Genomic DNA, 17,102 nt, shown 5'->3' with positions numbered 1-17,102 from the left:
CGAAGCGTAACCTGGGCCGCAGAAGGCCCGCCGCAGGGCACCGGTGCATCGCTTAAAGGGATACTGAGGCGGTTTTCGTATCAGCCAATTTTTTAGGGTTTTGAAGTAATGTCATTGCTGATCACGCCTGTTAAATTATTTTTCGATTGTGGCTAAAACAGTGCCGCAATCACCAATTGAAAGCGCGATGGTTAAATCTCCCGCGCCCCGCGCGAGCGCAGGAGAGGAGAACAGCGGAGAGGGAAACCTCGTCCATGTCGGCCAACGTGACGTCCCGTTGAGGAGCCGGGGATACTTCAGCGCACCCGAGAGAGCTTTCAGCGCGCGTTGTTTCTCGTGCTGCATGCGTTGTTCCTCGTACTGCCTGCGTTGTGACGTACAATTGCGTGTCAGCCGACCTTGAGAATCATGTTCAACACGAGGTACTACTCTGCGTTCGTGTCCTCGAACAACCACGGCCGCGACCGTGTCGTCTTCCCACTGTTTTCCGCAAGATCATAAGCTCGCAGCGCAAGCGCTCGCTGCTGTGACGAAAAATTCAAGCCGACCAAAGCAAGCGCACTCTGCTCGAAGCACTTTCGTAAGAGCGGCTGCATGCAGGGCTTGTCCCTAATGTGACCTCTGGAGATTTCTGTCGAAAAGGCGCGGCTGAACCATGACACAGTTCCTTCGATTTTCTCGCGCATGAGAGGCGTGTCACCATTCCGAAGAGGCGCTTCTTCTATAAGTAGAAACATGCTCACTTAGCCCCTGCAGAAACCTGATAGAGGCTCAAGCATCTGTCGCTCTCCTCAGCTTAGGTGATGGCCAGACCACCTGAGGCGCGCTCAACAAGGCTCGGTTAGCGATTTTATACTCGGTTCGACGTGTCCAAGCAAGCAAGCAAAGCAAAGCACAATAAAGCAAAGCAAGCAAGCATCGAATCTTTTCATATGCGGCATCTCGTTTAATCGTAGCTAAGCGCTTGAAATGAAAGCGGTCGACGTTCTGATTTCGGATGCAAATTTAAGAGAGAAATGAATGCCAACCAAGTTTTTGCAAAAAAACACCATGTTTCGCAACCTTAATCGGTATTCTCATCAAGTTGTGGCAGCGGGAGAGTTGCAGGTAGCTTGGCTTTTAAACACACATATAGTTGGCCACCACTTCACTGAACCTAAACTGCAAATCTAGGAAGGGCGAACGTTTCCGAGGGAGCGATTATTATTTTCTGGCATCTGCTGAACGCGCCACGAGTGAAGCAGCAGCCTTGTGCGCGTATTTGGCTTGGTTTCGAGCGCACAATGATTGCGTCACTATCCTGTGGTCACATGCCTCGCAGTGCTTGGCCACTGCACTTGGCTCATTTTGGCATCAACTTTGTGCTCCTTCACTGTTTCCTTGGAATACTTTCTTGCCCCAACCTACGACGCCGGGTACCGAGAACAGGTTTTTTGTACACAGTGCTTTGGGCCTTTTCTTTAGGATGACACTATTCCGGGTGAGCCAGGAGGCGTCGGGTGGTGGTAATTGACTTGAGTATTGTTCGCACCCCTTCCTTTCTGTGAATACGAGCCGAGGTTGTGCTGGCACCTTTTACGCATGGTCTGCATCGCGTCTTTGACGCTGGCGTATGCTTGTGCTAGGCGTAGAATTTTTTGCTTGTGTCTTTTTCTTTCAGGTGATATGTGGAATGAACAAACTGTAGTATCCTTTTCTTTGGAGGTTAGTAAAAAAATAGTCGCCACATTCGCTTTTACAACAAAACGGAAAGCTGCGATCTGCCCTCAACGCAGCGCCGGGTCCGCATCGGCAGCTTCTCCAGTCCTCAAAGTGTCGTCACGACCTCTCTTGACCAATCACGGGTGGCGGCGCGCCGCGCGGTGTGCCCTGCAGCACAGGCCGCATATCTCTGCTAAAAAAGGCAATGTGCGCTTGTTTTTGCTTTATTTGGATGCGATATTCCAGTATCCAGCATGAAAAACTATAGGACGCCGCTGACAGCCTGATTTTAAAAAAAAAGTGCTTCAGTCTCCCTTTAACCGCTGCACCAGATGGGGTATGAGCACTTCCAGGGATCTATGAATGTAAAGAATGACCTTCTGCATAAATGAGAATTAGCCCATTATGCTATCGCGTCACACCCTTAAGGTGGAGCTCAAGTATCCCCTCCAATTTTTCATTTTAAGACGACCACTATTACCCGAATATGATGTCTCCGAGTGTTGTAAACTTTCAACACGATAAGAAAATTGAAAAGAAGAGTATGAGTGTTAGACAACTAAAAATAATAATGCTAAGGGCAACACCTTCCTTCTCGCTTGAAACTCACGGAGAAAAGTACTGCTGTTTAAGCCATTATGGTTCAACTGCTGACACAAAAAGAGCAGCAAAAAATGAAATCCAGACTGACGCACCATGGCCAAAAATGTGAAGGAGAACACCCAGTAGGACACGTAGGAGAGGAGTAGGGGGAAACCCACGGTAGCTTTGCAGTCCAACCAAAGCGAAAGGGACTCTTTGTTGTGTTAGTCCTCCCCAGCATTTTCTGTGAGGTGTCCACGAAAGGAGACGCCATCAAGATGCGCTGCTGTAGGCTTCCTTGGCAAGGCTTCCACTGCGATTGGTAGGGCCCGATGCCAGCACCGGGCCAATGAAATGTGATTTTTTTTCTGGTCTTTTTATTTTGAATTTTCTCAGAGGAATAACTTTCGTTTGTGTGCTCAGATTTCAATAATTCTTTTTGTACTGGTGTCTAGAATGCATGAGGAATCTCTAGCAAATAAGGAGTGAATAACACGTTGCAGTATCGAGGCATAGGCTATGTGGGATGCTGTGATTAAAGGCTCAGGATTAATTTAGGCCGCCTGCAGTTCCTCATAATGCACTGACATCGCACAGCACACGGGCAGTTTTGCATTTCGCTTCCAAAGAAATGTGGCTTCTACGGCACGGATTCGTACCCGCAACCTCGGAATCAGCAGAAAAACGCCAAAGTCAGTCAGCCTTCGTGGTGGGTGATTGTTGCGTGCAACTTGGGGGGCGACTGTCGTGTGCATGTGCTTTGTGAAGGAAAGGTTCTGAAAGCAAAACAGCTTACAAAAAAAGGACACTTTTATCAACAGCATCTCAGCATTATATACTACTTGCTGTGGCGAAATAAAAATGACTGTCAGTCCCGTGCTTCAAAAAGTGGCCTTGTAATTGAATGGCCATTTGCTAATGCCCAACTCGCCTGTGAAGTCACCAGAAAAAGGGTATAGTACTGCCTCATTCCTACAACAAAAAATGTTTGCAAGCTGTGTGCTTTGCCATTCGAAGAAGCAACGAGGTCTATATGTACAGGTTCAGGCAAAACAGAAAAATACAGAGGCAAGGTGAAGCCGCTAGAACTGGGCACAGCAATAAGAAAAACAAAGCACCAATAACAAATTCACACAGTCAGGAGCACAACAATTCTGATGGTAGCAAATTGATAAGGGACTTCATTTTTTTTTTTAATTACTGCAGTTTCATTGAGCATAACACATCTGCGCTACAACATGGCAGTGTCCAATAAGCCTAAAACATCAGCCCCCAGCCCCTCAATCACTGGTTTCATTAGATGGCCGTTCTAACGTGGCATTAATAAAATTCCAGAACTTTACCAAACATTCGCAATTTTGTCAGTGGTATGACGCACTGCAGTTGAGAAAATTAGAAAAAAATTTGCACTTCAGAAACCAAGGTACAAGACAAAAAAATCTCTTGCACCACTGAAACAAAGCTGTTACAGTCACAAGCTGCACAGTATCAAGCAAGCGTAACATGATGGACTGAAAGTTCCCACAAAAACTCCTTTTCTGCTGGCCTGATCCAGAACGGCTTATATGCTTAGGAGAGGACCTTTCCAGCTTATATGACAGTCTGTTACACTGTAGTGACCCTCGCACAAATCTGCAGAAAACAGAATGGCAGAATGCAGCTAGAGCAATTCACAGAGCTCCCAGGTAAACAGAAAAATTTGTCACTTAGTCTAAATAACGAAAAAGAAAAATGGGAAAAAGAGTTCCTTAAGACTCGAGAAGAGTGTTAAGATGGCTTAGGTACAGCCTACTAACCTATTCTCATTCCAAGCGTCAGATCAATTACAAACATTAATACCACAGAGCAAAAAAAAAACAAAAAACTAAACACTTTAAAGGAATCCTAAAAATCTTGGTGGCAGAGAAACACACTGTACCAGTGTTATCATTTGTACCACGGCCGCACACTCAATTGAGGGGCCTTTGATTATATTCAGAAATTAAGACAATAACTATGCGTTACAACAGTCAGCATCTTGATTGCATGCACAAATGCCTGCACTACAAAATGCATCAAATTTCATGCACACCGGTTTATTGACACTCACATTAGCCTTAGAAGTGTAACAATGCATCACATGAGAGCTACCTATAAGAATGTAATGTAAACAGGTATGCATTTTATATCAGGGAAGTAGATGGGCAGATCATTTCCCCTTTGAGTGATCACTTCAGTGAACTTTGATGAACTGCCACATCCTTAGTGTACTGATGACTTCTTCACAAGTTTGAAGAAACAGCTTGCGTGGTGGGCACTCTTGTGTCAAGCCAGGCAAGAAATTAAGTCGCATAAACATTGAACAGAGGCTCATACCACAGTTAAGTGGTACGCTAAGTACAAATCGATTGGAAGCCCATGTCGCCCCTTCACGACAGCTTTAGGAACCAGGTGTGAGTGAGTCATGCATCACCAAGGGTGACAAATATCACAGGTTAACAAGGCTGAACGCAATAGCCCTCACATCTAAGACAAATTAGTTTTACGCATGACAGAGAACACGGTGGTGTATTTCTTTCACCAGATGACGCGCCAAGGTGGGACAAATAGCATGTGACAATGGCCGAACTTGACGACAAAGAAGGGTGGGAGGAAAAGAATTTCCCAAAAAACCAACTTTTCAGAAGCAATAAAAGTCCTGAAGCAAGCTTTTTAGACATTGATAATATTTAGCGTACACAGCAAAAATAGGAAGCCATAATGAGATAAAAGCCACCGCGGCTATCCTCACAGCACTTTTGTGCCCAACACAGCTTTATCCCAACTCTGCACACTCAAATGTTGTGGAAAATAATTAAAAACCTGGAAGCTGTAGCCAGTGCTCAGTATGCAGCACATTACCAGAACATGGAAAACTGACGCATTTATGGCTTAGACAATACTACGCTTTGAATCCAACCCATCCGCTACAAGCGTTGAGAAATTTTGCAACATTGTTCCTCCCCCTGCATAGTGCAGTCCTCGCATGCACTTTCGGTGGTTTCCAGCTGAAGCTCAGAACATCCTGAATTCAATAGAAAAGAACCTGAGCTCGCTTCTAGCTCAGCAAACATGCTGCACAGCTGTAGAAACAATTAGAGCAGGGGTTCTGAATCTTTTTTTATCTTCGAAGACTGCCAACAACTTTGAAATGACACCCAGGTAACCAGAGTGCCCTGACTTCTATCGATTCGTGCCTAAGATGCAAGGAAAAAAAGAGCGCATATTAAGAGCCACTCAAGAAATGCCCAAATTTACTATTGATGACAGTTTGTAGAGTGAAACTGTTGGCTGTGAATAATAGAGTATGATTAGTCCTCAAATGAAGTGGCTGAAAGGAAAGTAAAGGACTGAGACATGGATAAGTTGACATCAGCGCTAAGGAATTCCAAGAAATCCTACCCCAAGGGACCCCAAGGTTTCACAGAACCCAGTTTGAGAACTTTTCGTTTACAGGCCAGATTGGGTGGTGCTGTGCAGCAGTCACAATATGCAACAGTTACAATTAGGAATGGATGCTTTCAGTTTGGAGCTCGTAGAACCACTTGCAGTTCAGAGAAGCGCGGAAGATAGTGTGAAATAGTTCGGCATCAAGACCAAGCACATGAAGTTGTCCAGAAAATTGCAATGAACCAGAAATGACCACGTTATATAAGTGCTTCGAAATTGATTTCTGTAACCCGTCCTTTAAGGTAAGGACATCATGAATTTGAATGGAGTGGTGGAAAGATATTTAAATCCAACTTTGATGGCTTATATTCAAGGAAAGTTTTCTCTTTTTCTCTCTGACCTTGAACTTTGAGGCCAGCTTAGACTTGAGTAACAGGTCATTGCCAGTACAGAACAAAACTACTACAGTAAAACCTCGATATAGCGAACACGGATATTACGAATTATTGGCTATATCGAACTCTTCCTAAATATTTTTGACTAATTCATGCAATTTCTACTTTATATACCGAACGCGGTTGGCCACGAAATGGGTATATCGAACTCCCCGGCGCCAAACTGCGGCCGTTCGGATGGCAGGCGGCAGGCTTCGCCGCACTGCACAAGTGACTGGTGGTGATGCGGCACGCGTTCGCACCAAGGTGGTGAACTCGGCGGCAGCTTTCGCTCTGATGTACCGCTTTCCACGCGACACGGCTGTGATGCGGGGAAGCCACAGTAGCCGGCGCTTAACTTGCGCATGCGGTGCTGTGCGGGAGAGCCAACCTAACTGGCGCTCGGTTTTTTGCGGTCTTCGGAATAGCCGCGAGCGTCTTCTAAACGCCACCAAAACCTGGGAAAACATCTGACCGTTTCTCTTGTAAGGATCGCCAGAACTGCTGTCCTTTCAATGACTAAATTGCGCCGTTATTGCGCGCGTTTCGGACGCAATTTTATATTACGAATTTCGGCCATAGCAAACTGTTTTACGATTTTGTACTAGTTCGCTATAACGAGGTTTCACTGTATACTTGAGAGAAACGGAAAAGTAAAGTACGCTTTTTCACTCATACTCATGGAGTATGAGTATTCATCATTCATCATACCTGATGAATGCGGATAGTGTGTTTACTTTTCACATTGGAGTCACCTGTGCTCATGGAGAAAGGTACCACTAATGTCCTCGGGACAAATGCACCAATCAGTCCCCATCTCCAGAGAGTACACACCATCTGCATGTGCCACACATGCTGGGATGTGCACATTTCTTGAAGCACTGCGGATGCCAGACGTATGTGGTGCAGTGCACCGGCAACTGAGACACACTACTGACAGGTGGCGCATTGCACGTCCGCTGATAAGACCACACGGGGCACACTTCCTCTCCGGTGACAGGTTCACATGTAGACCACGTAGGTGGTTGGTCCCTCGGCTGGCACTGTGCCACTTGGGTTGAGCGTGAATCCCGCAGGGTCGGACAGCTCGCCATTCAGCGCTGCAGGAAAGAAAACAACAGGGGGCATGACTCAGCAGCCTAGGACAGCACCCAGAAAAAAAAAAAAAAAGAATCATCACAGTTATTACCGTATTTTCTGGTGTATAAGACGCACCCCTGTATAAGACACACCCGCCATATATGCAGGCTGTCATTGAAAAAGTTGGTATATAAGACACACCCGCGTATAAGACGCACCCCAGTTAGGCTACTGAGGCTTAATTAAACGCTTGCGCGACCATCGTGAAATGCACCGTACCTCTGAGAAGTTCATGAGCAATGCTAAGTGATCGAAAAAGGCAACACTCCCGCCATACCCGCCCACATTTTAGCAAAAAAAGAAAAAAAAAAAACGAAGGAACTCTCCTTATGTCCATAACATTTTATTTCTACCTAAAACCTTCCAAGTCTTCATCTTCAGATGCACTATCAAAAATTTTCGCCATTTTTTGGAGGCAAAGAGGCTGAAACGTGCTCTAGGTACATACTACGTACAGTGAGCAAACAAAGTTGCAAAGGGTGACTAAAAAAAAACGCCGGCTTGCCTTGGCTTGTCTTGACAATGGCAAGAAGCGCGACTGTCGCCATCTTTTGGCATTTCACATTACTTTTGCTTGGGGCCTCTGAAACGGCCGCGCGTTTGTGATCCCGGAAGTCGTCATCACCGCCGTATCATGATAAAGTTCACCTAAAAAAAGTGGCACACGGCAGTCCCCGTATTGAAGTATTAACCGTGTTACAACCGGATTATTGGCAGTGATAGTCTTTTGCTGAAAAAACCTTTAGCATGAACCTGAGTAATTTTTGAACTCGGAAAAAAAAATTTAAAATTTGCATATAAGACGCACCCACCAGCAAGATTTTAAAAAAAAAGCCGCATCTTATACACCGGAAAATACGGTAGGTACAATACGGTATGCGAGGCTTAATGCCCCGATGGTAGGTGGGGTTTAAAGGTGCTCTGAAACATCTTCCCAGGAGAGCAAGTCAACTAGCTCAATCACTGCACTGTGTTGTCACGAACACCTGAGCCAAATACTAATACATTTCTACATGCAGAGCAGGACCCACAAACACACGCAAAAGTTGGCGAGCCCTTTCTGGGTAACTTTTTCATGCTCGCACCCTCCTCTGTCACTCGCAACCTGTGTATACAAGTTGAGAGGTGGCTAGTGGTTAGATTCTTTCAGACGACAGGCAGCTACCATAGATGTGGCCAATACACGGCGTAGCTCCGGTTTGTCAGGACACCCTGTCTTCCAAGGTGGGGACGGCGGAGCAGTGCCGACCATCCAGCGTGCAGAAAGTGACGAGAGGAGAGGGTAAGATGCGAAGACGCTGAAATTCAAGGTGGCCAAATGTTTTAGGGGAATCCCCCAAGGTGGAGTAGATTTGTAATAAGGGAGTAATTACTCACTGACATCCACCCGAGCGCAGCCTTACGGCTACAAAGCACAGCCATATGGCTTATTACAAATCTACTCCACCTTGGGGGATTCCCCTAAAACATTTGACCAACACTGTTCCCACTTCGAGTTATTGATCACTTCGCTCTCGCCCTACCATAAGCTTGCCGTCCCGGTTAGCTCAGTTGGTAGAGCGACCGCTCCGGTGTAGCGGTGGTCCGGGGTTCGAACCCCGGACCAGGACGAATTTTTCTTTAACTACGAAGTTTCTGAGAAAGCTGTACAGCTTTCCTTTGTAGCCGTATCGCTGCGTTCGGGTGGATGCCAATGAGTAATTACTCCCTTATTGAAATTCAAGGTTTGACTACAGATAACTTGCCTTCTATGAAGTGCATCAAAAAAATTTTTGCTGTACAATATTCGTGAAGCAGGGTGCTTTACCATCCCAGGAATACCGCAATTTTATCAGAGCCCCCTTTCAGAGCCCCTTTAATGACCCGATGGTATGTGCGATTTAATGACCTGAACCTGCACGTGGACTAGACAGGGATGCAGCAATGGTGGGCTCTGGATAATTTCGACCACCTGGGGTTCTGTAACGTGCACTGGCATCGCACAGTACACGGGCCTCTAGAATTTCGCCTTCAAGAAATTCAGCCGCGGCGGCCGGGATCGAACCCGCGTCTTTCGGGTCAGCAGCGAAGCACCATAACCACTGAAACACTACTCAGGGGGGCTGCATGTTTGGGACGTTTTTTGGGGTTGCAAGTAGCTTCACAGGGGAGGTTTGATGGGCATTTGATAATTTGACTTTCGGAAAATTCAGACATTTTCTCCAGTTTGTTATAAGTCCTAACTGAAGTAGTTTTACTCAACTGGGATGCAAGCACATCACTGGTAACTTTCTTTTTTCTTCGCCACACAACCACTTGGAGACTCGTGGTTGAAATAACGAATCAGTAGATTTCACCCATTTTTTACGTAGTGCTAACAACTATATATAAGTATGGTATGGTACTAGTATGTATAAGGTTTAACGTCCCAAAGCAACATATGAGTTATGAGGGGAGCTATGGTGCACGACTGTGGCCTAATTGTTTATCTGTGACCCCTTGTGGTTCTTGGATGTGCACCAACATCGCACAAAACACAAGTGCCTTGCATTTTGCCTCCATCGACATATGCCACCACAGTTGAGATTGAACCTACATCCTTCGGCACAACAGTCGAGCAGCCTAACAACTGAGCCACCATGGTGGGGCTGAATGATTATAGCTGAATTCAAATAGAGAAAAGGTATATAGATATCCATACATGTAATCATATTTCATTTTGGATTATATCAAGGCAAACTTGTGATAACTGAAACAGAGACATCTTGTCCCTTGAGGTTATGAGTCTACAGAATCGGTCTAAGGATCATGCAAAAACAATCAATGCTCCAGAAACAAAGAGCTTGGACAGGGCAGATCAAACAGCACTCCAACATGGAGTGGCTACTCCAGCAGTCCGCTCTTACCGGCGAGGGTAGCAGGTGGGTCGACCGGAGCTGATGGCTCCCCTTCCGTTGCCGTGGCAACCTGCAAACCAGAGTCGCCAACTGAGCCATCACAGGCAGAAAGATCTGAAGTGGGCACAGTGCCATAAGGTAGAGTACAGTGTTTCAATGCCATTATAGATTTGTGTGCAAAGAAATGAAAACTAGAACTCTAAGTGAGTACAACAGCAATGATGCTTCCTAACTGGTGCAAGATTGTAAAGCACAATCCACCAATAATACTACATGGTGCTCATGGAAAGCACCATCACCTCTGGGCTGCACAGACTGTCACAGTGCTCAGGACTCTGTACATGACAGGATTAATTCTACAGTATTACTGTACACGTATACAAAGTGCAGTAGAATGCAAAACTGGCCTAGTTTTCTATGGCTGAAGTCATCTCGCAAACATTTACAGTAAGCTCCCCTAAACTACTGTCACCATTATGAATTATAGTCAGTCGACTGTCAGCATTAGAATCACATGAACAACCAAGCTGCAGCGATGAGCGTGCATTGCTTGTCATGCGCCCTCTAGCCCACGTAATGTTGTTTTCCTCCACCTTTGAACATGAATTGTTGTAGTTCCACTTCATGTGATGCAACACAAACAGAAGCTGTGGAGACAGCTGCGTCTGCCACGGACAGGCGTCAATCGTGTTGGATCACGGCGCATTGTGTCAACTGGGTTCTCTCCTTGCGACCATAGATGTTCCCTGGATGGTGGTTCGTGTTTTACCATCACGAAACTTTCGCTTGGTCCGGCTATATTTCAAATGATGCAGCACTAGCTAACAGATACTCAGGAAAGCAAGTTCGTTACATAAGGGTCAGTTGACACAACACCTTTGTTATGTGGAGGTCACAAATAAACGTGCTTCAATAGCGTTGACATTGGCAAATTGAGAAACTTCGTAACGACGAGGAATTTCCTACGTGAGGGTTCATTATATACAGATTTAACTGAACTAAGATGTAACTGAACTGAGGTTTAACTGAATGGAGGTTGTACTGAATTGTGGCTTAGCTGAGTTGAGGTTGCACTGCAATTAAGGTTTACGTGAACTGAGGTTTAACTGAACTGAGGTTTTACTGAATTGTGATTCAAGTGAACTGTGGTTTAACTGAGTTGAGGTTGTACTGGAATTAAGGTTTAACTGAACTGAGGTATCACGGCGCAATATTCAGACTGGACGGTGCTGCGAGAGAGAGACTTGCCTGCACAGCTTCGGCCAGTGCGGTGGCTGCTCCGCTCGGCTGCTGCTGCATCGGCGATGAAGGTGGCAGTGTTGGGTCGAGCCCCAGCTGCTTCATCTGTACTGCCACATCAAAGAGGTAGTCGTAGCACTCACACCTGCAACCACCACCACCCCAAGACCCACACCTGTAAGTTCATCTGGACAGGGTCCGGTCTGGCTTCAGTCAACGAGAAGGACAGGAGGAAAAATACGATTACAGAACATCACAGCATGCACAGCCTGCACAGCTGCGGCACGCTGCGGAATAAAACACAGCTGTGCAGGGTAGAAAACTTGTTTATACGTTGATTGAGTTAAGAAAGCAGCTCTGGTCTCGGAGAAATGATGTATGTCATGAAGAGCCGCTCTTGTACCTCCTTCCCTCGCATGCTCAAGAATTCCCAGCTGCCACACTAGATATTAAACACGAATGCAGTGCTCGTGCATGACAGTACCGATGCCACTTTTGTCTGCGCATGAAACAAGCCTCTCATCACTGCAGCTACGCAGTGCAGCAGTAGAGACACAGCACAGCACCATCGCTTTGCTTCGGTCTGAACACATGGCTGCAGAGACTAGGCCCAAGTATAATACAGAGCACATTTACACTCTCTATTCTGTGCGGCACAGCTTCATGTCATAGCGTTATTTTTTTTTTCTTTCCAGAGAACACGGAGAGATGGAACACATCAATGCGTGTTGTTTCATTTCATTTCATTTTAATACCTTAAAGACCCACTGGTGTATTACATAAGGGGTGGGTACAAAACAGTCAATTGAACAAGTGTTATGTTGAAAAAAGGTTGGTAACAGCTTCGGCGAATGTGGACGGGCATGAGATGGTAGCGATGTCATTAGAGAGGTCGTTCCAGTCTACAGAAACATGGTGAAAAAAGGAGCGGCACAGGTAACAGTACGGGCACGGGGGCGAAACACTTGGAAAGGATGACGGATGTGGTGGGATATGCCGGCTGGCGGGGCAATGTAGGGAGCGCAGCGCAGCGAACTATGGAAAAATTTATGGCATAGGCAGAGGCTAGAAATACGACGACGAAGTGAAAGGGGCGCTAAACTGGATTCCGCTTTTAAAGATGTCACACTGATGTCATACGAATAGGATGAATGAATGAATCTGGCTGCTCTGTTTTGAAGTGACTCGAGCGAATCGATAAGGTAAACTTGATGAGGGTTCCAGACTGGCGATGCATACCGTATTTACTCGCATAATAGGCGCACTTTTTTTCCAGAAAATCCGGCTCAAAGTTCGGGGTGCGCCTATGACGCGGGGTAAAATTTCCGGAAATTTTTCGACGCGCAAAATTGAACATACCACATAAACGCACTCCTGTACGGGCCGCACCCCGTTTTCCCGAAGAAAATATTAAAAAGAAAAGATCCATGTAAGGGCCGCACCGAAACTTTCCACGACCCACGCGGGAATCGCCTTCGAAATGCACGCGCCGAGGCCTCCGTGATCGGCACAGGCTGCGCGCAACGGGCGCTTGATCGCGGAGGCCACACACGCGCACAGGAGCTTCCAGACGCCACCCACGGAGGGCACCCGAGGCCAAGGTCATCATCAACGTTTTCCTCCGCCGCGAGCTTTCGCTATCCATATCGCCATCAGCATCTCCAGCTCCAGCTTTTTTTGTTGCTATCAAGTGCCGGGATCTGCGGTAGCGCGTTAGTTCATCGTGGTTTGTGGCTTTGTCGCCGAGCGCTGCTGTTTTAGCTCGACCGGCAAGCACCTTAATAGCTACTCGGCTGGGAGTTTGCTCTCGAACACGGCAAGCGAGCGGCAGGTTGGAAATTCGACGTGGCCGAGAAGTGCGGCAGTTGCGACTGCGGCGTACTCGATTTTCGTACGCGACTCCAAGCGCAAAGGTTTTCGCGGGCCTAAGTCGGGAACGTTTCCGGCTGGAGATGAAGCTTTCCGAACAGACGTTTAAAGTGAGCATCCCTGAAAACTGTGTGCGGCTGTTCTACGCGATGTCGTTGTACGTGCTGTGGGTCCGCAGCAGCTGCGACGGCAGCAGCACTAACTAGTAGGGACTAGTAGTCAGTTCAGCAAAAACTGTTAAAATAAAGATTGGGGGGCGGGGAGCGGCAAGGCGTCGTCTTGAAATCGTGTAAATACAGTACTGATCACAGTGCAAAGTTCGGGGTGCGCCTATTATGCGAGTGCGCCTATTATGCGAGTAAATACGGTAATCTAACTTTGACCTGGCAAGAGATTTATATGCTAGTAATTTTACCTGTTGTGGGGCGTGGCAAAGATGACGTCGTAAGAATCCGAGAGTTTTATTAGCCGAGGAAATGATGTTAGTAACGTGTGTAGTCCATGATAAGTTGTTACACAGCGTGACGCCTAAGTATTTGTATGATGAAATGGTTTGCTTCACCAGGTGTCGACAAAAAGGGCTGATCAGGTAAGCCGTTGTAACAGGATGCATCAACTTTGAGTCAGGTAGCAAGCTTTATAGGACGCAAGAGATCTGATGTCTGTAATCTCCCTGCCACGTGGGCAGTCTCAGTGCCCAACAGTCTCAGTGCCCAATGAGTCAATGGCCATCGGCATTTACGACGGACATCCAGACGCCCTGCTGTCACATGACCAAATTCATGATTGTTGAGTAGTGAGCATGCATTCCGACAGATGACGCTAGGCGTAGCAACAATGAGTAAAAACACAAAGTGAAGCAGTAATAAATCAAGCCTAATATTGAAGTAAGTTCTATTATCAATCGAAAGTTTGCTTGGAAAAAGCCATTCAAATACTTCACAGTTCAGCACAATCAATCCACAGATCGCAATGGTGGGCCAACAATGAGCAACAATGCGTACTTCATTTCAGAAGCATTCATTTCTTGGCATCTTTGCCATCACTGACCACCTTTGCCACGTTCATAGCTGGTACTGTTGCAGCACTTGTGTGGGCACATGGTCTCAGATGTTGCAAAGTGCACTAAGAGCCCAAAACGGGCGAAACGAAGTGCCACACATGAACAACATTGGTTTGCTTACATCGGACCACTGGACAGTGTGTGGACCTGTCATGCTCACTACCAAACAGAACTTGGTTCTAGAACTGGTTAAAGCCTAGCAACTTTCTCTTTAAGAGAAATTTGAAGGGACCAGAAATTTTGTTTGGCTTATCAGAAGTTAATGTTAACAGAAGTGCCCCCACAAAAGAAAGAAATCGTATTTACTTGCGTAGTGAACCTACTTTTTTGCAAAAAAAGTGGGCATCATTTTGGGGAGAGGGTTAATTACATGGGGAAAAAAATGTTAAGAGATTTTTCTTGCCCACCCGACAGGAACAAAAGCACAAGGTCACCCGCTCTCATGCCACTCGCGTTTAGCACCGTTAGCTTCAAAAGTTGTTTGCTGTATCACGACGTGATCCGACAATTCTGCGATGATCAACGGCACCGGCCAATCGTACTGAGATAAAGCGAACATGCTGAACACCTACCCTGAAGGCCAGGTGCGTGTTTTTTATGTGAGGTTAAAAAAAACTTTCATGCAGGACGGTTAGAGTGAGTGACGCAAATGTTTAAGCGCCAGCTTGGTGTAAGGAATCTTTGGGTATTTTTGCTCCCAATCTCGAGCTCGCCAAATCGCTTGGGGGTCTGAAAGCCCCACTGAATACCACCCCGCATCAGGCATTGGAAAAAGGCACCCATATCTCCATGTGTCTCGCGTTCGCTCCCCTTTGTGTTGGTGCTGTCATGCCTGTTTAGTGAATTTCAAGCGCAGAAGATTCGAAATTATCGAATATTTGCACATGCCTACTCCTTTCACGTTCAGGGAACTTGAAAACCTGGTACCGCCATACACTCAGAGAAGAGCTGCTTCAGCAGTCACATAACAAATGCTTTCTTTTTCCCGCTTCTACGCGCTCCCAATGAGGAAAGCAAAAAGGAAAACAAAACAGACAAGCGGGTATATTTCGGCCAGCCAGCTTTTGCCCGACTGCATGTTCGGCACTCACATGGTCTTGGCACGCTGCCAGGAGTCCCCCCACACGTACACGCCGTGCCTCCGGACCAGCACAGCACAGGTGTCCGGATACTGCTCCATGGCCGCCCGCATGCTCGCCTGTGCACACCACGCAAGAACAGGGGAGCAGACCAACCTCAGCCCTCGGGAACGCTCAGAGGTCTGAGAACAGCTCGAGCAAGATCTCTTCGAGAAGACAACTTGCAGCAAATGTCGACAACAATGCTGAATCTGGGCTACTGTAGCAATTCCATACAAATATCATCAAATGTATACAGCGTTTGGCCCCAAAAGATGCATTTATTGATGAGATAACTAAATTTGTATCCGCCGCGGTGGCTTAGTGGTAAGGCGCTCGTCTACCAATCCGGAGTACCCGGGTTCAAACCCGACCACTGAGGTCGCTTTCATACGCAAGAGGCGCCCGTGTGCTGTGCGATGTCAGTGCACATTAAATACCCCCAGGTGGTCGAAATTATTGAGGAGACCTCCCCTACGGCACCTCTTTCTCTCTCTCTTCTTTCACTCCCACCTCCACCCCTTCCCTTACGACGGCACGGTTCAGGTGTCCACCGAGATATGAGAGACAGAGGATTCAAATCTGTGTAGTATGTAGATAAAGCATGCCAAGTGTTTTTGCACTAGCATTTAAAATAGCGACGTAATCGGCGATCGAGTTTCGCGCTTCTCCTCAATGCACCAGAGGAGTGCAGGAAAATTTAGCGTGACATCATGGAAGGTATGATTTCAAATTATCACTGTCATCAGCCGCACCCTGCCTTGACTTGTTAGATGCTGCCAAACAACTCTCGGCAGGGTTTGCCTTCTGTAACGTTGGTTTTTTCCTCCAAAGCAGGCGTTTGCGCGTTGGAAATGTACCGATAGCTTCGATGACGTCATTACGTGCCCCCCATTTGGCGTTGTGCGCTGTGGAGAAGCTTGAAGGACGTCCGGATTTTAATCGGCGATTACTTCGCTATTTCAAGTGCAAGCCCTAAAGGACTTCGCATGCTTTATCCGCAAGTTTCACACAATAGACCCTTTTAAGCTCGTTGATTTCTAAAACCTATGCAGTTTCCCTGTTGAAGAAATTATGTGCGAGTAACGCAAAAGCATCGCAATTCTATTCCAATGACATCATAATTCTGTTCAATTCCATTCTAATTCCAGTCTAATTGCATTCTATTCCTTTTTACTTGGTGCAGTTATAAGAACTAGTAATAACATATTGGTTAACATTTTGTAATTTTCTGCCTTTGATGACCTCTCATCATTTCGACCAATTGCGAGCTTGCAACGCCATCACTTTTTGGGCAATGCCAGGTTTTCATGTCGATGAGCCACCTAATAGTTTCGCATTAATAAATATGCACCAGACAGTTCCTTCCCAGTGTTTTTTTTTTCTCGCTTTCTCTTTTCAATATTCTTTTGCATTGCTATGTTTCATTTTTCTAAGGGCATAAGCGCTCTTCATTTTAGGACAACCTCGGGTCTTTGATTGCTGCCGTGCTCACAAAGAAACCTGTGCACGACCGCCATAACCACAAACACAGACATTAGTGCACATTAACTATTGTGCTCAATATGACTTATAACACCTCCGGAGTGAAGCAGCTGAGGTTTAGGCTTTAAAGTAAATCAACGCATCTCACAGTGCACTCAACTTGCATAAACATTTAGTGTGCTTTGTC

General features: G+C 46.4%; 1 protein-coding gene across 1 annotated transcript in view; it reads right to left on the bottom strand.

Annotated features, from left to right (window-relative positions):
• Positions 1-3,073: 3,073 nt before the first annotated feature.
• Positions 3,074-17,102, bottom strand: part of LOC149347455 (uncharacterized) — a 36,202-nt gene continuing 22,173 nt past the window's right edge. The window contains exons 8-11 of the mRNA XM_089587127.1: positions 15,404-15,510; positions 11,390-11,525; positions 10,151-10,211; positions 3,074-7,225 (exon numbers count right to left, since the gene is read on the bottom strand). Coding sequence (XP_089443253.1) covers positions 7,128-7,225; positions 10,151-10,211; positions 11,390-11,525; positions 15,404-15,510 — 402 coding nt within the window. The 3' untranslated portion in view covers positions 3,074-7,127. The remainder of the gene's footprint in view (positions 7,226-10,150; positions 10,212-11,389; positions 11,526-15,403; positions 15,511-17,102) is intronic.

Source organism: Amblyomma mixtum, chromosome 4, assembly GCF_055824585.1.
Source record: "Amblyomma mixtum isolate Tamu chromosome 4, ASM5582458v1, whole genome shotgun sequence".
In the NCBI taxonomy this organism is placed as follows: Eukaryota; Metazoa; Arthropoda; class Arachnida; order Ixodida; family Ixodidae; genus Amblyomma; species Amblyomma mixtum.
The sequence above is the reverse complement of the archived record's forward strand: the minus strand, read 5'-3'. Positions and strand labels throughout refer to the sequence as shown.